Here is a 21,505-nt window from a genome sequence, read left to right on the forward strand (position 1 = left end):
CTGGTTACAAAAGGGCGGAGGGAGGAGGAAAAATTTAGGCTCCCTCGACCCTGTGCAAACTGGCTATTTGGTCCTCTAACATCTAATCAGGGTGCCTTCACTTTGGTGAGTGGCCAGCTGGTTATGTAGCTTGGCTTGAGCATATTATTTTCAGTGAAAACCCTACATCCAGTTTTGCAGGTGGCCCTTGAGGAGCACGTAATGAAAATCCTGAAAGAGCCTGATTTGTGCTGCCCTTTTCTGCATCTTTTCCAGCCTTTAGGATATCCTCCCCTTTTTTTAATGTCCAGCACAAGGCCAAGCTGGCCTTCTGCATTTGCATCCACCAGTTTCTTCCCCATGTTGTGAGATTGGGGGTGGGGGGTGGACAAGAGGGTTAATGGAGCCAGACGTGTTGCTGGAATCTCCCTTCTTTGTCCTAGCAAAGTGGCTGAATACAAGGCATTTCTCAAGATCACTGGCTAAATGGCTGGAAAATACCCAGAAGGTGAGGATAAATGCCTGTCTCTTCCCATTCATAGTTCAGGATGGTGCCATCTCAGTGTCTGTGCATGAAGAAAAACTGGAGACTGAGAGACACAATGAGCTGAGTTTGGGCTTGGTAATTTAACAGCAGGTTTGGGGTGCTGGGTGCGCCTCTCTGGAGATCTGATGTGGGTGAGTGGACTGGCCTGCTGGATCATTTAAACCTGGGATCACCTTCGGCAGCACCAAGTAGGTAGTCAGAAAAGGAGGTTTCATTTTTTAAAAAAGTTAAGTCTGGAGCCCTCATAGAAAGAAAGTTGCAGAGCGAAATGTGCAGATACCCTTCTAAGCAATTTATGTGAGAGCCAGCCTGGCTGCTCCTGCCTATCCAGGTAATTAGCCAATGAGTGAAGTCAGTATTGTTATTGATAAATGAGTTGTTTGGACACCAGGCAACAGGAATCCCTTGGGTCCTAAAGAGCTGCTGGTTTTCCCTCCCTTTTTGTGCACTTTTCCTGCATCTGACTTTATTTCTAGTCCTTACGATCTCCATAGTTTGTCCTTCATTCTTCCCTAGCAACCAGGATGCATCTTTCCTGTGCTGGGTTTGCTGGAGATCAGGTAGTGCCTAGAAGTTATTTTCTGCAAATGCTACTGCACAATAAGTGTGGGTGGATGTTAAAGAATCCCCCTTCCCCAAAAAGGGAAATGTGAAAACTTTGCAAAGAGGCTTCGGCATGTCTCTCACTTTGCAGGAGCTAAAGATCAAAGACTCATTAAGAATTCACTGTATGTCTGACGTGCAATACAATGGTATACATCTCTACTCAGAGGTAAGTCTATTTCCAGGTAAGTGGTTACAGGATGGCAGCCTAAGGTTTGGCTTTGGGTTGACGTTAGGGAAGAAAGAGTTTTTGTGCCTTTAACAGTTGTATAGCAGGCAAATTCAACAGGTCAATCCATTCTAGAATGGAAGTATACTATGGGAAAAGCTTCACCATGACTACTCTCTAATTTTGTGTTATGGCAGACCCCCATGTCAGCTATTTTGTGACTGGTGCTCCCAGCTCTCCCTCAAAGTTTGAAATGTGCCCTCTGGTCCAAAAACATTGGTGACCCCTGATTTAAGCAGTGGACCACCACCTCTGCCCAACCTTGCATATTGGTGAATAAAGTAGAAAATGACAAAATGTCATAAGCCTCCACTGTCCTCCTTTCAAAGGAAGCCATTAGACAGAACTGTCCAAAGACCTTTTGCAAAGGATAAGCACTTTGAACTTGTCACTGCCCAGACATGTAGGGTGATTGTGTAACACCCTAGTTAAAATGTATTGTTCTTGGTTAAAATGTATTTAACTTGGAAACATTGTCTGGGCAAAGCAGACACTGGCAAAACCCTCTGTCCAATGACTGGTCTTTCAGAGACTGGTCCTATCCTTCCTGGTAATTGTGCTTCTAATAGATCCCCAAATGTACCTTTTTGTTGCTGAAGTCCAGATCCCAGAGTGTCTGGAGAAGAAGGGGAACAGAGAGTTAACATCAGGCCATTGTTCTGATAACAACTCTGATAACAACAGCATAAGCTCATAGGGATCAGGGCAGGGATGATGTATCAGAGTCAAGGTTCAGCCCTGCCCAGATCTAGAACCCACTAACATATTGGAGGAAGGACAAGAACCTCTCCCCGCCAAGGAGATCTCCCTGTCACCAGCAACCCTGAGGAGCTGTCAGATGTAGACATCTCTGCGCTTGGACCAGGGGTTTCAATGCCAGTTGCCTGGAATTCCTGGCTAGCTTTTGACAGCTTCCCCCCCCCCAGCCTATCATTCCTAGGACCACTGTAACGGAGGAGACACTAAGCCAAGCAGAAGCTTCTGGGCTCCAGTGCCTGGACAGCTGTCTGTGCCGCTGCTTGGAGAAGGGTGAGGTGATTGTAAGGAACCTGAGCAGATCAAGGCCTGGCGGAGAGGGGTGGAACCTCCAGCTCCTATATCAGCTGAGCTGCTTCACTGGTGAGGGGGCAGCTCCAAGCTCAGCCTTCCCTAACTGGGGAAATGGACAATAAGTCTGCGTGGTGCCAACACTCTCTGAGTGGTCCCTTTTTTGGTGGGAGTGAAAATTCAGGCTGCCATATGGAGTGGGTGCTATGAACTCACTGTTTCACTCCTAACTCACACTGTTAAACAAAATGTTGAAGCACTAATAGATACAAATGGGAAGAATGCAGTTTGAAGGAGTAAATTTGACCATAATATAATTCCTTTTTCAATTGACACTCAACTGTCCCATTTTCCTGGCCCTGCAGATAGTACAAATGACCCGGAGCCTTTTCATGCACAATATTTAACATTCAATATAAAATCTTTGCAGCCATTCTTATTACCTCTGAATTGCTTCATGACACCCTCCAGGAAGGGATTTATATCGCAAAAATCCCAGATCCTCCACTTCAGATCAGGAGGAAAAGCTGAGGGACTCTGAAACTCCTCCTTTGCCAGAGACCTGGTGGAGAAACACAACATTAACTCACCATCCCTCCAATGCAAGGACCTTTCTTTAAAGCCAGAGGCCTTGTCCCGATGTCAGTTAATCTCCACATCATGGATATATTATGGCGAGTTGAAATCAGGGTTTTTACCATGGTGCAAAGCAACATCCAGATGTGGATCTATAGTATGAAACAAGTTAGGGAACAATTCTAAAGGCAAAGACTTCTAATATATAGAAGCAAATATTCAAAGATATGTCAAAGTAATATATACAATGTAATTTGCTGAAACAGAATGAAAAATAGAATCCTTAGAAAGAGATTTTAGGCCTAGATCCATTTGGAATTAACAATTTTAAAAGGGAAGAACAGATCAAAATAACTTTGGCTTGTATGCTTTTAAAACATAAGCGTAGAATACTGCAGCATATGCAGGCGATTTGGATGAGACCGATTATCTGGATCTATTTCAATCGGGTTTCAGGCCCGGTTTTGGCACGGAGACGGCCTTGGTCGCCCTGTATGATGACCTGTGTCGGTAGAAAGACAGGGGGAGTGTAACTCTGTTGATTCTCCTTGATCTCTCAGCGGCTTTTGATACCATCGACCATGGTATCCTTCTGGGGAGACTCGCTGATCTGGGAGTTGGAGGCACTGCCTGGCAGTGGTTCTGCTCCTACCTGGCGGGTCGTCTCCAGAAGGTAGTGCTTGGGGAATTTTGCTCGGCACCCTGGGCTCTCCAATATGGAGTTCCACAGGGGTCAGTACTATCCCCCATGCTTTTTAACATCTACATGAAGCCACTGGGTGCCGTCATCAGGAGTTTTGGAGTGCATTGCCACCAGTATGCTGATGACACGCAGCTCTACTTCTCCATTTTTTTAAGGTGAGGCTGTCAAGGTGCTGAACCGATGCTTGGCTGCGATAATGGACTGGATGAGAGCAAATAAATTGAGGCTCAATCCAGACAAGACTGAGATGCTGTTAGTAGGTGGTTCTCCTGAACAGATGGTGGATGTTCATCCTGTCCTGGATGGGGTTGCATTCCCCCTGAAGGAGCAGGTCCGTAGTTTGGGAGTTCTTTTAGAACCATCCCTGTCACTAGAGGCATAGGTAGCCTCGGTGGCACGGAGTGCTTTCTACCAGCTTCGGCTGGTGGCCCAACTACGCCGCTATCTGGACTGGGGCAACCTTGCGTCAGTTGTCCATGCACTGGTAACCTCTAAACTAGACTACTGCAATGCACTCTACGTGGGGCTGCCTTTGAAGACGGTTCGGAAGCTACAGCTCGTGCAAAATGCAGCGGCCAGACTATTAACAGGGACTAGACGGTCCGACTCTGGCCCGCTTGCACTGGTTGCCCATATGTTTCTGAGCTCGATTCAAAGTGCTGGTTCTAACTTATAAAGCCCTAAACGGCTTGGGACCGCAATACTTGTTGGAACGCCTCTCCTGATACAAACCTACCTGTACACTGCGCTCAACATCAAAGGCCCTCCTCCGGGTGCCTACTCAGAGAGAAGCCCGGAAGGTGACAACGAGAAAAAGGGCCTTCTCAGTGGTGGCTCCCGAACTGTGGAATACTCTTTCTGATGAGGTACGCCTGGCTCCAACATTATTATCTTTTCGGCGCCAGGTAAAAACCTTCCTCTTCTCCCAGGCATTTTAATGTTTTGATATTTTAATATTTTAATACTTTTAATATCACATCCTAATATCTTAACTAATTTAATTTTAATATTTATTATCTTGTATTGAGTTGTTTTTTTTAGTTACTTCTGTGTTTAATTATGTTTGATTTATGGTATAATGAATCTATTTTAAAGTTGTTTAACATATGGTTTTAATTGTATATTGGTTGTTTGTCTGTTGTGCACCGCCCAGAGAGCTTCGGCTATGGGGCGGTATATAAATTTAATAAATAAATGAGCATATGGACGGTTTTCTGAATGAAAATGATTTTTTAGTTGAACTTTCCCTGTAAGATTTGGAGGGCATGTTTTTAACATGTGAAAAAAGAGCTTTCCTTACACCAGGCTGTTGTTGTTTTAGCTTACCTCTGCAAGAAGCTTCCAATATCCTGGAGAAAAAGAGAAGAAATCCAGTGAAGCCATTTCCCTACAGAACACTAAGTGGACTATTTTAACTACTCAACAGCTGAAGCAGAGTGAGGTGTATTATTATTATTATTATTGTTGTTTATTTCTACCCCGCCTTTTGGCCAAAAGGCCCTCAAGGCGGCTTACAAAAAAAAATTAACACAAATATAAAAATACATCAATAAAAACAATACAATTTACAGAAAACAGCAGTTACAACATCCAATAAAATACATTAACAAATCACAAAGCAAAACTTCAATCCTCTCTCTTCTTGGCCTTCTAAAAAGGGCCCAGGAGAAAAGATGGGAGGCAAATGCCCATCTCCAAACCGGCAGAGACACACACAAAGCAAGAAAAGCCCCTCTAGAAGGAACAGAAAGAGGAAGCCGGCCCAGCAGTGGCAGACAAGGGAAACAGCAGCAGTATCTATCCATTGGATAAAACAAAACACACACACCCCAAATATGCAGAGAACTATAATTATAAGATAACTGAATTATATGGCAAAAAGCAGCACTTTGAGTGAAGTACAAGGATGCCTACTTGGTTTTTAGGGGTTTTTTAGGGGTTTTTTTTTACTTCCCAGTTGTGTTTTGTTCTGCCAACTCACCCAAACACTTCAGCATTCCCATCCCACCCACCCGTTGTCCACCTTGCCCTGCAGGGCATTCTGCCAAAACGTCCACATGCCAGCACAGGGTACTCTAACCTCTTTTGCATTCTTAACAACAAGAGAGACTTTAGCAGGACACATCCTTTGTTCTTAACTGTTAATGTGGAGAATAATCTGGGTTCAATTTAACACATTAGCAACCCTTCAGGACAGGCAGAAAAACATAACCAGTGATAAAACACCACTAACCCAGGACTGCACCTGAAATGATGCACAGTGCTTCATCCGGAGCTTAATATCCATCATAACTGATGATTTAGACTCTTTCTAACATCCTCCAGCTTATGTAGTACCCTAGCATGACCTAACTTCTAGATGTCCTTTGAAATAAATGTCATAGTTACCCAGCTGGTGCTGTACGCCAGGACCCTGTGCCCTTCAGCTGGGTGTGAACATATGAAGAAGAGCAGATGGGCACCCAGCAAGGGGGGGTACATTTGATGTAGACTATGGCTTATCATAAAATCTGTTTCAGCTCCTGCTGCCCACCAGCTAGAAAGGGACCTCTGGGAAGCCAACAAGTGAGGCAAGAAGGCAACAGAACCCATCCAGTTGGGAGGCATTAGGAGGGAACTTGTCTGCAGAGAGCAGAAAATCACCTCAGACGCCATCCATGTTAAACAGAAGCCCTAAGTTCAGAATAGTCCACTCTAAGGTAAAGGCCCTGAGTTATTTCTCTTGGATGCTCCTACAGGTAACAGACCTTATTATCAGCACCATTAACTGGGCCCCCTCAGTTCTCAGGTAGGTGAAGGAGGCACCCAAAGGACTAAAGCCAGCCTTGCCTTGGAGAGCAGCCTGGGCTGAAGCCACACAAGATGAGGTGGGAAAGGGGTGGTCAGATAGAGCATTGGTTGGAATCCTCTACCAGGTCATGGCCTGATCCCAACAGCAGCACTACCGCCAGGCAAGGTTATGGTAAAAAATTAAGAAATGGGTCCCTCGAATGCATATTTGGTTTAAAAGTGGGTCCTGGTCCTGGATTAGAGTCTGTCACTTCAGCCAGCAGTTAGTGAATCATATTTATGAAGGCTCCTTTAGGTAACAATAAAAGGTACATGTAAATTAAAACAAGCATAGTAGTGTGGGCAAGGAATTAGGATAGAGCCTTTTCCTCCTGATGTGCTACTTGGCTTTTTTATGTGGGACAGGATTCAAAAATGGTATCCCCCTGTCGGTAGCATGAAGTGGTACACTTTCCTCTGTCACCCGAGGAACAGAGTTTACCTGCAGGAGTTCACTGGCTGGCTGCTGACGCTTGTCCTCCATCTCCTGGATGACGCTTTCAAGAGAGGAGAGTTCCTCAGAGAGTCTGGCCAGGTGCTCATCCCTTTCCTTTGCAATCTCCTTCTCCACTTCTTCCATCTCGGCCAGCAGAAGTTGCTCTTGTACTTCCAGAAATTGGTGCAGTCGTCTGAACTCAGCCATCATCTTTTCCCTCTCTGATTCTGTTTGTTTCTGCAACAAGAAAATGGAAAGAACAGCGGGCCAATATTAGGAATAATAACTATAACCTGACTTGGCAGTCTCAAAAGATCAGTTATGAGAATCCCCTTGGAAGCACTTTTTGCAGAGATCTCACCAGCAGGAAAAGAGCCTCTGCCCCAACAGTCTTTCGTGTTCTGTGGGAGATCAGGCCATTCTAAATAGCTGACCTCTTTCTGCAGTTCATATTGAATTTCCCCAGATATTGAGGCTATTGTACCATTTGCACTTCCCAGGAACAACCACACTTACAAGCAGATCTTGGTTTTCCTTTTCAGTATCTGCTTTGAATGTCAGGATTCTCTCTCTGTCCTGCCTCAGATTGTCTAGGCAGCCGCTGATCTGATCCTGAAGAGAAAACAAAGTTCCAGTTTGGTTATATTTTTGGAGTTGTAACATATTATAAAAGGAAGGCTGAACAATATCCTTCCTTTCTGCCCTGCATTCCAGGGTCTTTTGTGGAGGTCTCCGAAGTGCCATCATCCCATTATAACTTACAAGGAGACTGAATGAGCTACTGGATCCAATATGGGATTAACACCCCCTTGAGGATGGGGCAGACACAGAGCTCCTTCCCACCAGCTCCAGGTCTAAATTCTCAAGAGCTGTCCTATGTTAGAGCAGAGAAATATTGGTGTGTTTTTTTAAATCTTGTATCCCATTCTAGTTCTCCTCAAGAGTTGAAACTGATGGACATGGCTAACTTAGGTTCATTGATGTCACTGGACCTACTCTGAGTAGAACTTAGGTAGCTACAACTGCTAAATCTTGGATTCCCCCCCTTTCTCCACACAATGCATAATCTTATACAGCTCTATCATCCCCCCCTTACTCGACTTTTTTAAAAAAACAAAAAGCCACAAATGCTGGACTCTTTCAAAGAATCATTGAACCGTAGAGTTGGAAGGGGCCTATAAGGCAATCGAGTCCAACCACCTGTTCAATGCAGGATTCCAACTCAAAGCATTCCTGACAGGTACCTGTCCAGGTGCCTCTTGAAGGCCTCCAGTACTGGAGGAATTACCTTACAGGGGAGTTCTTCCAGCCTGCATGCAGGGTGGAGGACATTGGGGGCAGGACTTACCTGTGCATCCTGTCATGAATCTGCTCTGGTTCAGTCCCAGGACTCAATTCCCAAACCCAGGGCAATTGATCCTGGCAAGGCACAAATCCATGCCTCCCTTACCAGGTCTGTGTAAACCAACACCAACCCTGCAAGGTGCCACCACCCCTTAACCTGGTCAACCTAAAGTACCAGAAATAGATTTGCCAAGGATTCCAACAGACAAGAGCCAAAAGAGCACTCCTTGTCCTGGAGCCTTAGGCAAAATACTCAAATATACGGTAGTCCGTGGTTAAGTAGCCAAGGTACTAGATTCAGGGCCACAGTACTCCTGCAACACACACTAGTAAATAAGAGGTAGCTTTATTAAATAAAATATAAGTGCACAAATACAGCAGCAAATTTGTTCCTTAAAACTCACACCCCTGAGGACCAGGTAAAAATACAGAGAGTTACAGTCCCAGACAAAAACAACAAAAGTGCCTAGCCTATTCTATACTTACAAAGAGGTAAACAGCAAAATAGCTTCATAGTTCCACATCTCTCCAGAGATATAAAGTCCGGATAGTGGATGGGAAGGTGGAACCCCACTCAGGTAGCATTGCAACCTCTGAGGGACATTGGGGAACAAAGGCTAAAGTTTGAAACCTATACTTATGGGGAAATCCCCAGCAACAGCCAGGAATTCATTAGCCAGTCAGGGGGCTTTCAGATGAAGAAATGCTTTCTGGAGTTTTCACGCCTAACTGTCACGTACTCCCCAACCTTCCCAGGCCTATGGCCTTGATGTACCAGGCTCCACTGATAAGCAGGTGTTCTTGCTTGGGCCTGTTAAACATGAGGGCAGCATGAGCAGCGGCATGAACAGGTTCCTGCAAGGTTGCAAGAAGACAGCGTAGAGAAGAGAGCAGCGCGCAAACTGCTGGTGCTTTATTTTGAACACCTTTGGCACTCGGGACCTGTGGCAGAGGTGCAGTTGTGCCACCTTTATTTTCTAAAACCTCTGGAGCTATCGAATGCTTCATCCCCCTGTTCAAATTGAGGTACTGCGTACCATGGACACTGTCTATATTGGCAAAAAGCTGGACTGCTCCTGCTCCTTTTCCTGTATTAGGACTGGCAGATGCAGTACCAGCAGGACACCTCACAGGTATCATGTTCTGATGTCAACATATTGATTTAAGAACTAGTAGACATATCTTCTTCTGCATCTTCAAATAAACACCCTACAACTGCCTTTCCCAACCAGTGTGCCTCCAGATGTTGTTGGACCACAACTCCCATCAGCCTCAGCTAGCATGCCAATGGTCAGGAAGATGGGAGTTGTGGTCCAACAACATCTGGAGGCACACTGGTTGGGAAAGGCTGCCCTACAGCAATCACCCACTTTTATACCCACCCATGCACACCCTCTCCACAAGCCCTCGGTGGAGAGCTGCAGTCAAATCACTAGTATGACTGTGGGTTGGTGGGAGATACGAAAGGTTGGAGTGAGTAGGCGGAGTTATGTGTATATAAGTAAACATACATTAGATTGTGCTGTTCCTTTGTTTCTGCAAAGCAACACACCCATGACCTATTTCCCCACCTCCTCCCTGAACCGCTAGGACAACCATGGTGAAAGCCCTGCTGGGTCAGGCCAAGGATCCACTGGCCGAGTCCCATCACTCAGTTGTTCAACCATGACCAGGCTGAGGACTCTGGGAAGCTCACAAGCAGCAGGCCACGAAGGCAGCAGCCCTCGTCATTTGGAAACCCAGTGCCTGCAGGAAGAAGGAGAACATCGCCACCCAGGGAAGGAGAGCCTGCTGTTGGTGCTGCTGTTGGAACACCACCTCCACCACCCTTCCCAGTGGGACTGCTGCCTGGCAGACGTGCCTCCTGCAGGACCAGGTCCCAGGTACCCAGCCAGCTGGGACTAATTTCCATCACCTGTCCCTCTTTGGAGGGATACATAAGCCGGCTGGCTGAGGTGGCCTGGGAGACCCAGTGCCTGCAGGAAGAAGAACATCACCACCCAGGGAAGGAGAGCCTGCTGTTGCTGCTACTGTTGGAACACCACCTCCACCACCCTTCCCAGTGGGACTGCTGCCTGGCAGACGTGCCTCCTGCAGGACCAGGTCCCAGGTACCCAGCCAGCTGGGACTAATTTCCATCACCTGTCCCTCTTTGGAGGGATACATAAGCCGGCTGGCTGAGGTGGCCTGGGAGACCCAGTGCCTGCAGGAAGAAGGAGAACATTGCCACCCAGGGAAGGAGAGCCTGCTGTTGCTGCTACTGTTGGAACACCACCTCCACCACCCTTCCCAGTGGGACTGCTGCCTGGCAGACGTGCCTCCTGCAGGACCAGGTCCCAGGTACCCAGCCAGCTGGGACTAATTTCCATCACCTGTCCCTCTTTGGAGGGATACATAAGCCGGCTGGCTGAGGTGGCCTGGGTTTTTGTCTTTTGTTTTGTTTTGCTGCTTCTTTTTTTGGGGGGTGGGGGGTTGTTTTACTGTTTTTACTGTTACCGAAGGAGAAGGCCTGCCTGTCGGCGTACCGGAGGGAGCTATGTGTAGATCAGAGGGGGTTAGTGTGTGGGGGCGGTGGAGGGTGGGGGGCCACAATATTGAAAGGCTAGGCGGCAGATTCTGTAGGGGCGTGGGTAGCAGGCCAAGCCGGCATCGGGGAACTAGGGATAGATGCTTAATATCCATCCCTTGTTCCGGGCCTGTTTACCACCAGAAGATAACTGGGGGAAGCAGAACTCCATCCAATCTTCGATTGCTGTTGTGTAACGCCAGGTCTGTGGTACAGAAAACATCACTCATCCAGGATATGATCCTGGATGAGGACGCAGACCTGGTGTGTATTATGGAGACATGGCTGGATGAGGCCTCAGCTCCTATACTTGAGGCCATGTGCCCAGCCGGTTTCCGATATGCACAGCAGCTGAGGATTGGGAGGTGGGGAGGGGGAGTGGCAGTTATCTACCAGGAATCTTTGTGTTTCGCCAGACCCCCTCTCCACGAGACGAAGTTTGTTGATTGCATGTACTGGAGGTTGGGCCCAAAGGGCAGTTTAGGGATTCTGCTTGTGTACCGCCCACCCCGCTGCGCAGCAGAATCCCTGACTGAGGTGCTCGAGGTAGTCTCGGCTGTGCGATTGCTCTCCCCCAATCTTGTGGTGATGGGGGATTTCAACGTACATGCCGAGGCTGTCCTCACAGGAGCCCCTCGGGATTTCATGGAAACCATGACTTCCTGGGATCTGCACCTTAGTAATATAGGGCCTACCCATGTAGCCGGTCATGCTCTCGACCTTGTGTTTGTCTCGGGAGGGGAGGATAGTGCTCTGAAAATGAGGGTGAATTCTTCTAACCCCGTGTCATGGTCAGATCACTATCTGGTGAATATAGATCTCTCGATGCCGCACGCCCTCCGCAGGGGACAAGGACCTATTAGAATGGTCCGCCCCAGACGCCTGATGGAGCCCAAAGGATTCCTGAATGCGCTGGGGGATATGGAGCTGACTGAAGGACGCCCGGTCGAATCCCTGGTGATGGAGTGGAATAAGGAGATCACCAGGGCGGTGGACCAGGTGGCTCCGAAACATCCTCTCCCCCTGAACAGAACTCAGACAGCACCTTGGTATACACCACGGCTGCGGGGTCTGAGACAGGAGGTGAGACGACTTGAGCGCCGGTGGCGGAAATCTTGCACTGAAGACGATCGGACACGGGTTAGAGCAGCAATAGCTGCCTACCAGGTGACAACAAAGGCAGCAAAGAAAAATTTCTTTGCTGCCTCTATTGCGTCGGCAGAGTGTTGTCCCAGGAGATTGTTCCAAGTGGTCCGAAGCCTGGTCGGTCCAGTTGCTCAGGAACCCATGGAACATTCTAAAATCTCCTGTGATACTTTTGCTAAACACTTTGCTGATAAAATCGAACGTCTGAAGAGCACGCTTCCGCTTGCCGTGGAGACAGGAAGTGGGCCAGAGTCGGTCAGTTGCATTCCGGTCTGTTGGGATTGGTTTCAGCCTCTTCTCTCTGAGGAAGTGCACAAGGTGCTCTGTACTGTGAAGCCGACCACCTGTCTGGTTGATCCTTGCCCATCATGGCTCATCATGAGCTGTAAAGAGAGACTGGGCGAAGGGATCAAGGCGGTGGTGAATGCATCCTTACAAGAGGGTGCAATGCCATCAGCCCTCAAGGAAGCGGTAATAAAGCCCATCTTAAAAAAAACCATCCTTGGATCCCCAAGAGTTAAACAACTTTCGCCCAGTCTCTAATTTACCATTCTTGGGCAAGGTGATTGAGAGGGTGGTGGCTGCGCAATTACAGACACACTTGGAGGAAACAGATTATTTAGATCCATACCAATCGGGTTTTAGGACTGGTCATGGTACGGAAACAGCCTTGGTCGCTCTGGTGGATGATATGCAGAGGGCATTGGATAGGGGTGAATACACCTTCCTTGTCCTCCTGGACCTCTCAGCGGCTTTCGATACCGTTGACCACGGTATCCTTTTAAACTGCCTAGAGGGATTAGGAATAGGAGGCACTGTCTTGCAGTGGTTCCGTTCCTATCTCTCGGATAGGCAGCAACGGGTGGCATTGGGAGATGAGGTTTCAGACCCTTGGCCTCTTCATTGTGGAGTGCCACAGGGTTCTATCCTCTCTCCCATGCTATTCAACATCTATGTGAAACCGCTGGGAGCAATCATCAGGAGTTTTGGGTTGCAGTGCCATCAGTACGCAGATGACACTCAGCTCTATCTCTCCTTTAAGTCCTCACCGGAGTTGGCTGTGAATACCATGTCCAAGTGCCTAGAATCCGTAAGTGGATGGATGGGAGAGAATAGGCTGAAGCTGAACCCCGACAAGACTGAGGTATTACTTGTGGGAGATAAAAGGAAATTAGGAATTACTGACCTGATGCTTGATGGGGTAAGTTTACCCCTGAAGGACCAGGTCCACAGTCTTGGGGTCATACTTGACTCCCAGCTGTCCATGGAGGCTCAGATTACAGCAGTGAGCCGGGCAGCTTGGTATCAATTACATCTGATACGGAGACTGCGTCCCTATCTTCCTGTTCACCTGCTGCCTCAGGTGATACATGCCCTGGTCTCCTCTCGCTTAGACTACTGCAATGCGCTCTACGTGGGGTTACCCTTGAAAACGGTCCGGAAATTACAGCTGGTACAGAACGCGGCAGCACGCTTGATTACGCATAGCCGTCGCTGGGATCATATCACCCCAGTGCTATTAGATCTTCACTGGCTACCAGTTGTCTACCGGGCCCAATTCAAGGTGTTGGTGCTGACCTTTAAAACCCTATACGGTTTCGGCCCAGTATATCTGAAGGAATGCCTCCAGAATCACCGATTATGCCGCCTGACAAGATCAGCCTCGCAAGACCTTCTCTTGGTCCCACCTGTGAGAACAGCCAGGCTGGTGCGGACCAGAGAGAGGGCATTCTCTGTTGTGGCCCCCACCCTCTGGAACTCTCTCCCTTTCGATCTCAGACATGCTCCCTCCCTGTCCAGCTATCGCCGAGCCTTGAAGATCTGGCTGTTCAGGCAGGCCTACAAGATTGGGACAGATTAATTTATGTTACTTTTGAATTAATGAATGGTTTTTTAGCTTAAAATTTGATTATGTTGATCTATATGTATTGTTTTTATTCTTGTTGTTCGTCGCCTAGAGTGTCCCGGACAGATAGGCGGCTGAAAAATAAAATTTATTATTTATTATTATTATTTGTCACCTAGTCTGTGGATCTAGCCGGACATGAACCAGTCACTATCTCCCAGCCAAAACTACATCACAGGGTTGTTCTTAGCATAAAATGCAGGAGACAGACCACATCTGCTACACCGAGTTCCTTGGAGGAAAGGCGGGACATAAATGTAGTATATAAAAATAAAATCATAATAAATTATGAGGCAAATATTTTTATTTCCACTTTTTCCAAACCATTTACAAATTAATAAAGCTGTCTCATGTCACTTGATCCTACTTGTCTTTTTGTAAACTAACCCCTCCTCACTTTAGCTTTTCCTTAGGAGAAGGTGTCATTTGGTTGCTTTGTTTTCCCCCAAAGGAGGTACATTTTGCATGTATTAAGTGAGATCCCAAAGTTTGGCCTGGTGTGGTCAAAGTCCAAAAGCACAGGACTCATTATACAAAACTATGCAGCGTGCAATGCTCAACCTTTTCATCACTTTTATATTTCAGATGCAATATAGGTACACTCCTATTGATGGGGATATATAGGATCTATAGGATTTGGAGATTGAGATGGATGATTTCTAGCAGTCCCCTTTCCAGCCTGTAACCTTGAATCTGGAAGCGGCATCCACAGTGCAAGAAACCTGCTCTCTTGTTCAAACCAGTTCCATTCAGAAGTGGATGGATTCAGAAGTGGATGGATTCTGTCAAGTGCCCTCCTTAACATGTGCAAGGCTGGGCCAGGAGAGCAACCCGAGCCATAAGACCTCTTTCAGGAGAAAGGGCCTCCCCCACCATCACCCGGCTGGAGGCCGCCTCCCACTGGAGCCAAAAGGTGGTCTGTGTTAGTGGCAGTCTGAGAAAGGAGCTGGAAACAGACAAAGAGGCTGGCTTGCTCCCTGTGTTTGAAGGAACCCCCAAAGCTTTGTTGGCCTTTGGGGAGCAAGATCTGATGGACTGCTAATGCCGTGAACCCCTCCATATTACGCTCAGGCTATATATGTGTGTGTGTGTGTGTGTGTAAACAAAAAACCATAGCCTTTGCTGACCTTCTTTCCAAGGAAACCAAATCCTAGATAACTGCTGGAACCCCTGGAAGTCACGCACCCCTCAGAGATTGGGGTGGCTTAGACAAGGTTTCAGAATGTTATTTTTTATAACGTTGCAAAGGAGCTTTCCTGAATTCTCTATTGGCGTTGTCGTCTACACTACGATCTTTTGGTGCAATGCTCTCCCTTTCCTCTCTCCAGATCCAGAGTGATCTCCTCCTACCTTGTACTCCTGGGAAGCCTCCTCCAGAGGAATCACCTCGTGATCTTTGTGCTCCTTGGATCTGTCACACACCACACAGATGGGCGCTTCATCGTCCTTGCAGAAGAGTTTCAGGGGCTCTTGGTGCTTCTCGCAGACTCTCCCCTTTCCTTCCGCCCCCTTTCCCCGCTGCAGGCTGAGCTTCCTGGCGATTTCTGCAATGTCTGCCAGCTGCCGGTTCGGCCTAATGCTGCTTCGCTGAACCCTTTCTCTGCACTGAGGGCAGGAAGCCTCTGCCTCGGATTTCCCCCAGCACCGCCTAAGGCAGGCTCGGCAGAAGTTGTGCCCGCACTCGGGGATGATCACTGGATCCCAGAAATACTCCAGGCAGATGGAACATGTGGCTTCCTCGCAGAGATCCTGGACGGGACCCCAGAGATCAGCCATGACAGCCCCACCAGGAAGACAGAATGAGTTTCGTTTCCTTTCTTTTTCGTCAGCAACTGGCCGTTTCTTTCCCGGGGAATTTAAACGTGGTGGTGACTGTTTGCTGCCCTGAGATGGGAAGTTAGCTGAAACGCAGTCTCTCTGATAAGGAAAAATATTTTTTTAAAAACGGGCATAATTATACAGTAGTTGCTTATTTGAGGAGCTGTTTTCCGACGAAAGCTGGAGATAAGAGTGTTTCGTATTAACCTTTCAGTCAGCCAGAAACTACTTTGAAAGCCGAGGAATGAATCTGAGGCCCTCAAGCCCCTCCCACCCAAATGCTCCATCCACACACGTGTCTGGCTGCAGGCCACAATGCGCAGATGGAAAACGCCCAAGAGCATCACAGCCCAATCCTCTTCTCCTGGGCTATATTCTTAGTTGACTGTTTTGACATCCACTTCACCCAATGTCCGAACGTGTAATGTGCAAAAAGGTCAATGCTGGAACTACATGGCATCTGATGGATGCTGGTGGATTTTTAATCTGCTCTGCAGGTCCAACTCTTTCCCAGCCCCACCCCTCTCCCATCTCATCTTCAGTCTGTCAGAACTATTAACATTAAAAACTTTACTTTTAATGTTTACAGGCTTTCCCAGAAGGATGAGTTTCCTCGTGGCCAGAATATGATCGGTTGTTTTTGGAGGGAAGTGATCTTTTTACTTGTTTTATTTTTCTTGCTGTATAGTAGTACAGTATTATTACATTATTCCTAATAAATGAAAAGAACAAGTATTATAAAACAATTATTTTCAATTTTGATGCTGGTTCAAATTTTTCTCTGCCATTGTATTTGATATGTGCTGAAGTGTGGATTTTATTTTGCCTTAATTTTTGTACATTTTTAAATGCAAAAAATACAAAACAATTAAGGCAATTACAAATCCACCACAAACTGGCCCTACAAGGGCACTGAGCTACATATTCTGGCTCCTTGTGGATTCTGATATCTTTTGCCTGTATGTTAACATTTTGCAGAGGGCTTCAAGGCCCTTTCAGAGCAGACTCTTCTTGCAAAACAAACGAGCCTCTTCAGATGAAGAGTTTGCTTGTAACTGTGGTGCTTGGGGAAGAAAAGAAAGTGAGCGCAAGATTGACGTTGAGGGAGGTTGGAGTGACACCCATTTAAGAGTTCTGCTTTTATTCAGGATGGATGTTGGCATTATCTGGAGAGAGATGCAAATCAGACTCAGGAAATCTGGAGGAAAACCTTCATCGAAACAGGAATGAGTGTAGAGTTTTTTTGCTTGTTTGTTTCCTTCTTTCCATCTTTGCTCCTCCTGGACCACAAACATAGCTGGATTCTATGGGAAAGCTGTCTGGAGCATGAGGGAGGGACAACAGGCAGGCTTTCTGACTGACCCAGGAGCCAGCCAATCAGAGCTGGGTGTAGAGCTGGCCTGATCATCAGGGGGAGTTGCATCATGACTGACCCAAGGACTAGCCAATCACTGTTCTGCAAATATGGTATATTCTTGGAGATGAAGGACTGATTCACACAGAGGTTGAACTTCACAGCTTTTGGCATAGCAATACATTTGCAAGGTTCACACTTCCTATCCCCCAATCCAGTTTTCCATTCACACAATCAACATTCCTCTGGAAAGGTTTAGTATCGCTGTTTCCTTGTGGCCCTATCCCAAATGTACATGTTTAGTCCCTTCGGAGTATCCACATTGCGACTGCCCAGCCTGGCCTTCAGCAGGCGCCCAGCAACCACTGCTTCTGCTTCAGTGAGCCCTGCCAGGCCATGCAGGCAGTGACAGCTATAGCCAGCAGTTACTCAGGCATCACCATTGAGCCTCAGTCTGCCTGCCAGGCCCCCGCCACTGTCTCCTTAGACCAGTGATTCTTAAACGGTGCGCCGCAAGAGGTGACTAGGTGTGCCGCGAATATTATGAAAGTATATTTTAAAAAAGAGAAGAAACCCATTTGTATAGATTTATTACATCCATGATCAATTAATATATTTTTAATTTTGTACACGAAGTGCTCCAGAAATTTTTTTATGTTTTACAGTGCGCCACGAACCAAAAAGTTTTGAGAACCACTGCCTCAGACCATGGCAGTTGCTGCCAACAGGCTGAGCTGGAAGTTGCTGAGGAGGGAAGCCCCTGCCAGGTCCACCCCACGGAGCGCACCGAGAAACCGGCGCTGTACCTGGCTGAGGTGGAAGAGCAGGACAAGTACCTGCAGCAACATTTAGAGTAAAAAAAAATGAAATGTGCTGCCTTCAGGTCGATCCCGACTTATGGCGACCCTATGGATAGGGTTTTCATGGTAAGCGGTATTCAGAGGGGGTTTCCCATTGCCTCCCTCTGAGGCCGAGAGGCGGTACCTGGTCCAAGGTCACCCAGTGAGCTTCCTGGCTGTGTGGGGATTTGAACCCTGGTCTCCCAGGTCATAGTCCAACACCTTAACCACTATACCACACTGGCTCTCATTTGTAGGAAAAAAACCCTTTTTTTACTAAGTACGTATGAAATGCAATTTTTAGGGCGACAGTGTGTGTGCAGACATGTTCTGTCACATCGGGGGAAAGGAAGGCTAGTGCAACCGGAAGCACCTGGTTAAGTTGATGGAAACAAAATGAAATTCCTGGAGAGTTTCGTGGGCAGAAAAAGGGGAGTACCCAGCAAAAAACATCGGAGCAAAGCACCCACATGCAGGAATGCAGCGAAGTGGAGACAGTTTTTCCTTCACTTTTTGCATTCTCAGTGGATTGGTTTAAGATGGATTAAAAGGGGAAAGCAGCGACATACCTTCGCCTTGCCTGCAACGTCATGTGACCCCTTCAAATTAAATGAGCACGGAAGTAGCATCAATCTCACAGCAAGTCCCTGTATGAACCAGCCCAAAGTCTCCTCTGAGCTTGAACCTGAGGGGGGAGGGGAGGCTGCACATGTGTCACAACTACAGTCAGCTTATGTAATTTGACTTCACCCTTAAGCAAGGAGTGCCAGGCGGCCTTCATTTATTACACAAAACCAGGGCCAAAGGGTCTCTCTGGAGAATGAGGTTGCCTGGAATGTGTAGAGAAGGGCTGCTCTGTCAGCATCGTAAAAGGCCACCCGTCCCCCTTCGCAGTTCAGAGCCACTCGGATCCTCTTGGGCTCCTCCCTCAGGGACACAGGAAGGGAGATACGGGAGCAATTAGCCCTGTATCCCCTTACCCACTTCCCCATATGCCAGATTCCTTCACAAGAGGACAGACCCTTAATGGCAACCCCCACAGCCCATATTTCCACACTTTCCACAGTGACTTCCCAGAAGTGTCTGCCTGCAGTGAATCCATAATATCCCAGCACGTATACGTCAATTTTCTCAGCATTGTTGCGCAGAGTGAGACATTTTCCTCCCCATGTCACACTGTTGAGATCCTCAGACACGTAGAGGCGGGGATGGGCTGTGGCTGGATCCAAAGTTATATTTTCTGTGGGAGCAGATCAGAAAAGAGAAGACAAGCAACATCAAATGAGGGATTGGCTTACAACTAGATGCATGACAGGAGAAACTCCCTCTGCAATTAACAGGACTTCCATGTGGTGAATTCAGGAATTGGATGCTTCTCTTTGTTAATAATGATGATTCAGATTTGTCCGCCCTTTCACATTTTCAAAGCACTTCATGTGCATTATCTAATTATAATCCTTACAAGGACTCTGTCAGGTAAATCAAAATTATTATTCCCGTATTTCAGATGGGAGGAGTGAGGCTGAGGAAGAGTGGCTGGCCTAAGGCCACCCATTTTGTTGGTAGCAGAGGCGAGAGACAAAGTAGGTACTCCCTGATTCATAGCTCAGTCTCTTCCAGCTTTCAAGAAAGTCCACTTTGGGACACTCAGGAAAAGCTCCTGGCAGAGAACAGCCTTGTAGCCATGACCCAAGTTTCAGTTATTTTATATCGCACCATTCATGGTAGTCTACAAAAAGCAACAACAGAGATACCCATAAAAGCTATTTCTCTGCCCTCCTGGTTACAAAAGTGCAGAAGGAGGAAAGATTGACACTCCCTGTGAAAACTGGCTATTTGGTCGTCCAAGAGAAAATGAGGGTGCCTTTGCTTTGATAAATGGCCACTGGGTTATGTGGCTTGTAAAGCATGAACTGGTTGTATCGAAAATCAGAGTAAAGCAAAAGAAGAACAACAAAGCAATCATAATGCCAAAATGCAATTTAAATAACATCCCACAAGAATATAAAGATCAAATAAGGAACAGATTTGAGGCTTTAAACTTAGTTGACAGAGAACCAAGAGAACTATGGAGTGAAGTCAGAGACATGATCCGGGAAGAATGCAAAGACAATACCTCTTGTTAAAAAGAGAGAAAGACCTCAATGGATGACTGAAGAAACTCATAAAATGGTTAAAGACAGAAGGAACGCAAAAGCGAAAGGAAATAGAAACACGGTCAGAACCCTAAATGCAACAATACAGCAACTAGTACATAGGGACAAAGAGAACTATTATAATAGTTATTGTATAGAAATAGAAGAGGACAACAAAAAGGGTAGAACAAAAACCCTATTCCAAAAGATCGAAAAATGAAAGGGAAATTTAAACGAAGAGTAGGGATGTTGAATAATCAACAGGGGAACACACTGACTGACAGAGATGAAATAAAAGGCAGATGGAAGCAATACACTGAAGAACCCTATAAAAGAGATGCCAGGATAACAGATTCATTCATGGAGGAACTGTATAATGAAGAACCAGAAACTTTAGAATGTGAGGTGAAAGCTGCTCTTAAAATACTTGGAAGAATACCATGAACAGATGGCATACCAATAGCGTTGCTACAAGCAACTGAGACTGAATCTGTCCAAATTTTGACAAACATTTGTCCATAAATATGGAAAACTAAACAATGGCCCAAAGACTGGAAGCATTCAATATACATCCCAATTCCAAAGAAAGGGGATCTCAGGGAATGCAGTAATTACCGAACGATTGCCTTAATATCCCTTGCAAGTAAAGTAATGCTCAAGATTCTACAACAGAGGCTCTTACCATATATGGAGCGAGAAAAGCCAGATGTCCAAGCTGGATTTAGAAAGGAAAAAGGCACCAGAGTCCATATCGCAAACATACGTTGGATAATGGAACGGACCAAGGAATTTCAGAAGAAAATCACCCTGTGCTTTATAGATTACAGCAAAGCCTTTGACTTTGTAGATCATGAAAAACTACGGAATGCTTTGAAAGAAATGGGGGTGCCCCAGCATCTGATTGTCGTGATGTGCAACCTATACTCTGGACAGGAGGCTGCTGTAAGGACAGAATATGGAGAAACCGTCTGGATCCCAATCGGAAAGGGTGTGAGCCAGGGGTGTATTTTATCACCCTATTTGTTTAATCGATACACAGAACATATCATATGGAACGCAGGATTGGACCAAGTTGAAGGAGATGTGAAAATTGGAGGGAGAAATATCAATAATTTAAGATATGCAGATGATACCATACTACTAGCAGAAACCAGTAATGATTTGAAACAAATGCTGATGAAAGTTAAAGAGGAAAGCACAAAAGCAGGACTACAGCTGAATGTAAAGAAGACTAAGGGCTGGTTCACATATGAGCCAAGATCCACATTAAAAATGCTGCTTTTTCCATCGTGATGAATTTTGACAGTTCACATACTTCCACCCTCGCTACGAATAAATTGGCTGTTTTTCTTGTTAGCATTCACACGTGTGTGCGTTTATTGCTATCAGCGTTTCCTTGTTGCCGCACCCACACATTAGCATGTTAACTGCAGAGGCGGGGAGGGGGT

At 46.6% G+C, this 21,505-nt stretch overlaps 2 protein-coding genes across 2 annotated transcripts in view; both read right to left on the minus strand.

The window, feature by feature from the left end:
• Nucleotides 1-15,976, minus strand: part of LOC133378867 (uncharacterized) — a 55,076-nt gene extending 39,100 nt beyond the window's left edge. The window contains exons 1-6 of the mRNA XM_061613481.1: nt 15,262-15,976; nt 7,466-7,561; nt 6,956-7,186; nt 5,011-5,033; nt 2,849-2,967; nt 1,942-1,974 (exon numbers count right to left, since the gene is read on the minus strand). Coding sequence (XP_061469465.1) covers nt 1,942-1,974; nt 2,849-2,967; nt 5,011-5,033; nt 6,956-7,186; nt 7,466-7,561; nt 15,262-15,687 — 928 coding nt within the window. The 5' untranslated portion in view covers nt 15,688-15,976. The remainder of the gene's footprint in view (nt 1-1,941; nt 1,975-2,848; nt 2,968-5,010; nt 5,034-6,955; nt 7,187-7,465; nt 7,562-15,261) is intronic.
• Nucleotides 15,977-17,657: 1,681 nt separating this feature from the next.
• LOC133378868 (uncharacterized) overlaps nt 17,658-21,505 on the minus strand; it is a 36,459-nt gene continuing 32,611 nt past the window's right edge. Inside the window, exon 17 of the mRNA XM_061613482.1 lies at nt 17,658-19,162. Coding sequence (XP_061469466.1) covers nt 18,675-19,162 — 488 coding nt within the window. The 3' untranslated portion in view covers nt 17,658-18,674. The remainder of the gene's footprint in view (nt 19,163-21,505) is intronic.

This window comes from Rhineura floridana, chromosome 3 (genome assembly GCF_030035675.1).
Source record: "Rhineura floridana isolate rRhiFlo1 chromosome 3, rRhiFlo1.hap2, whole genome shotgun sequence".
NCBI lineage: Eukaryota > Metazoa > Chordata > Lepidosauria > Squamata > Rhineuridae > Rhineura > Rhineura floridana.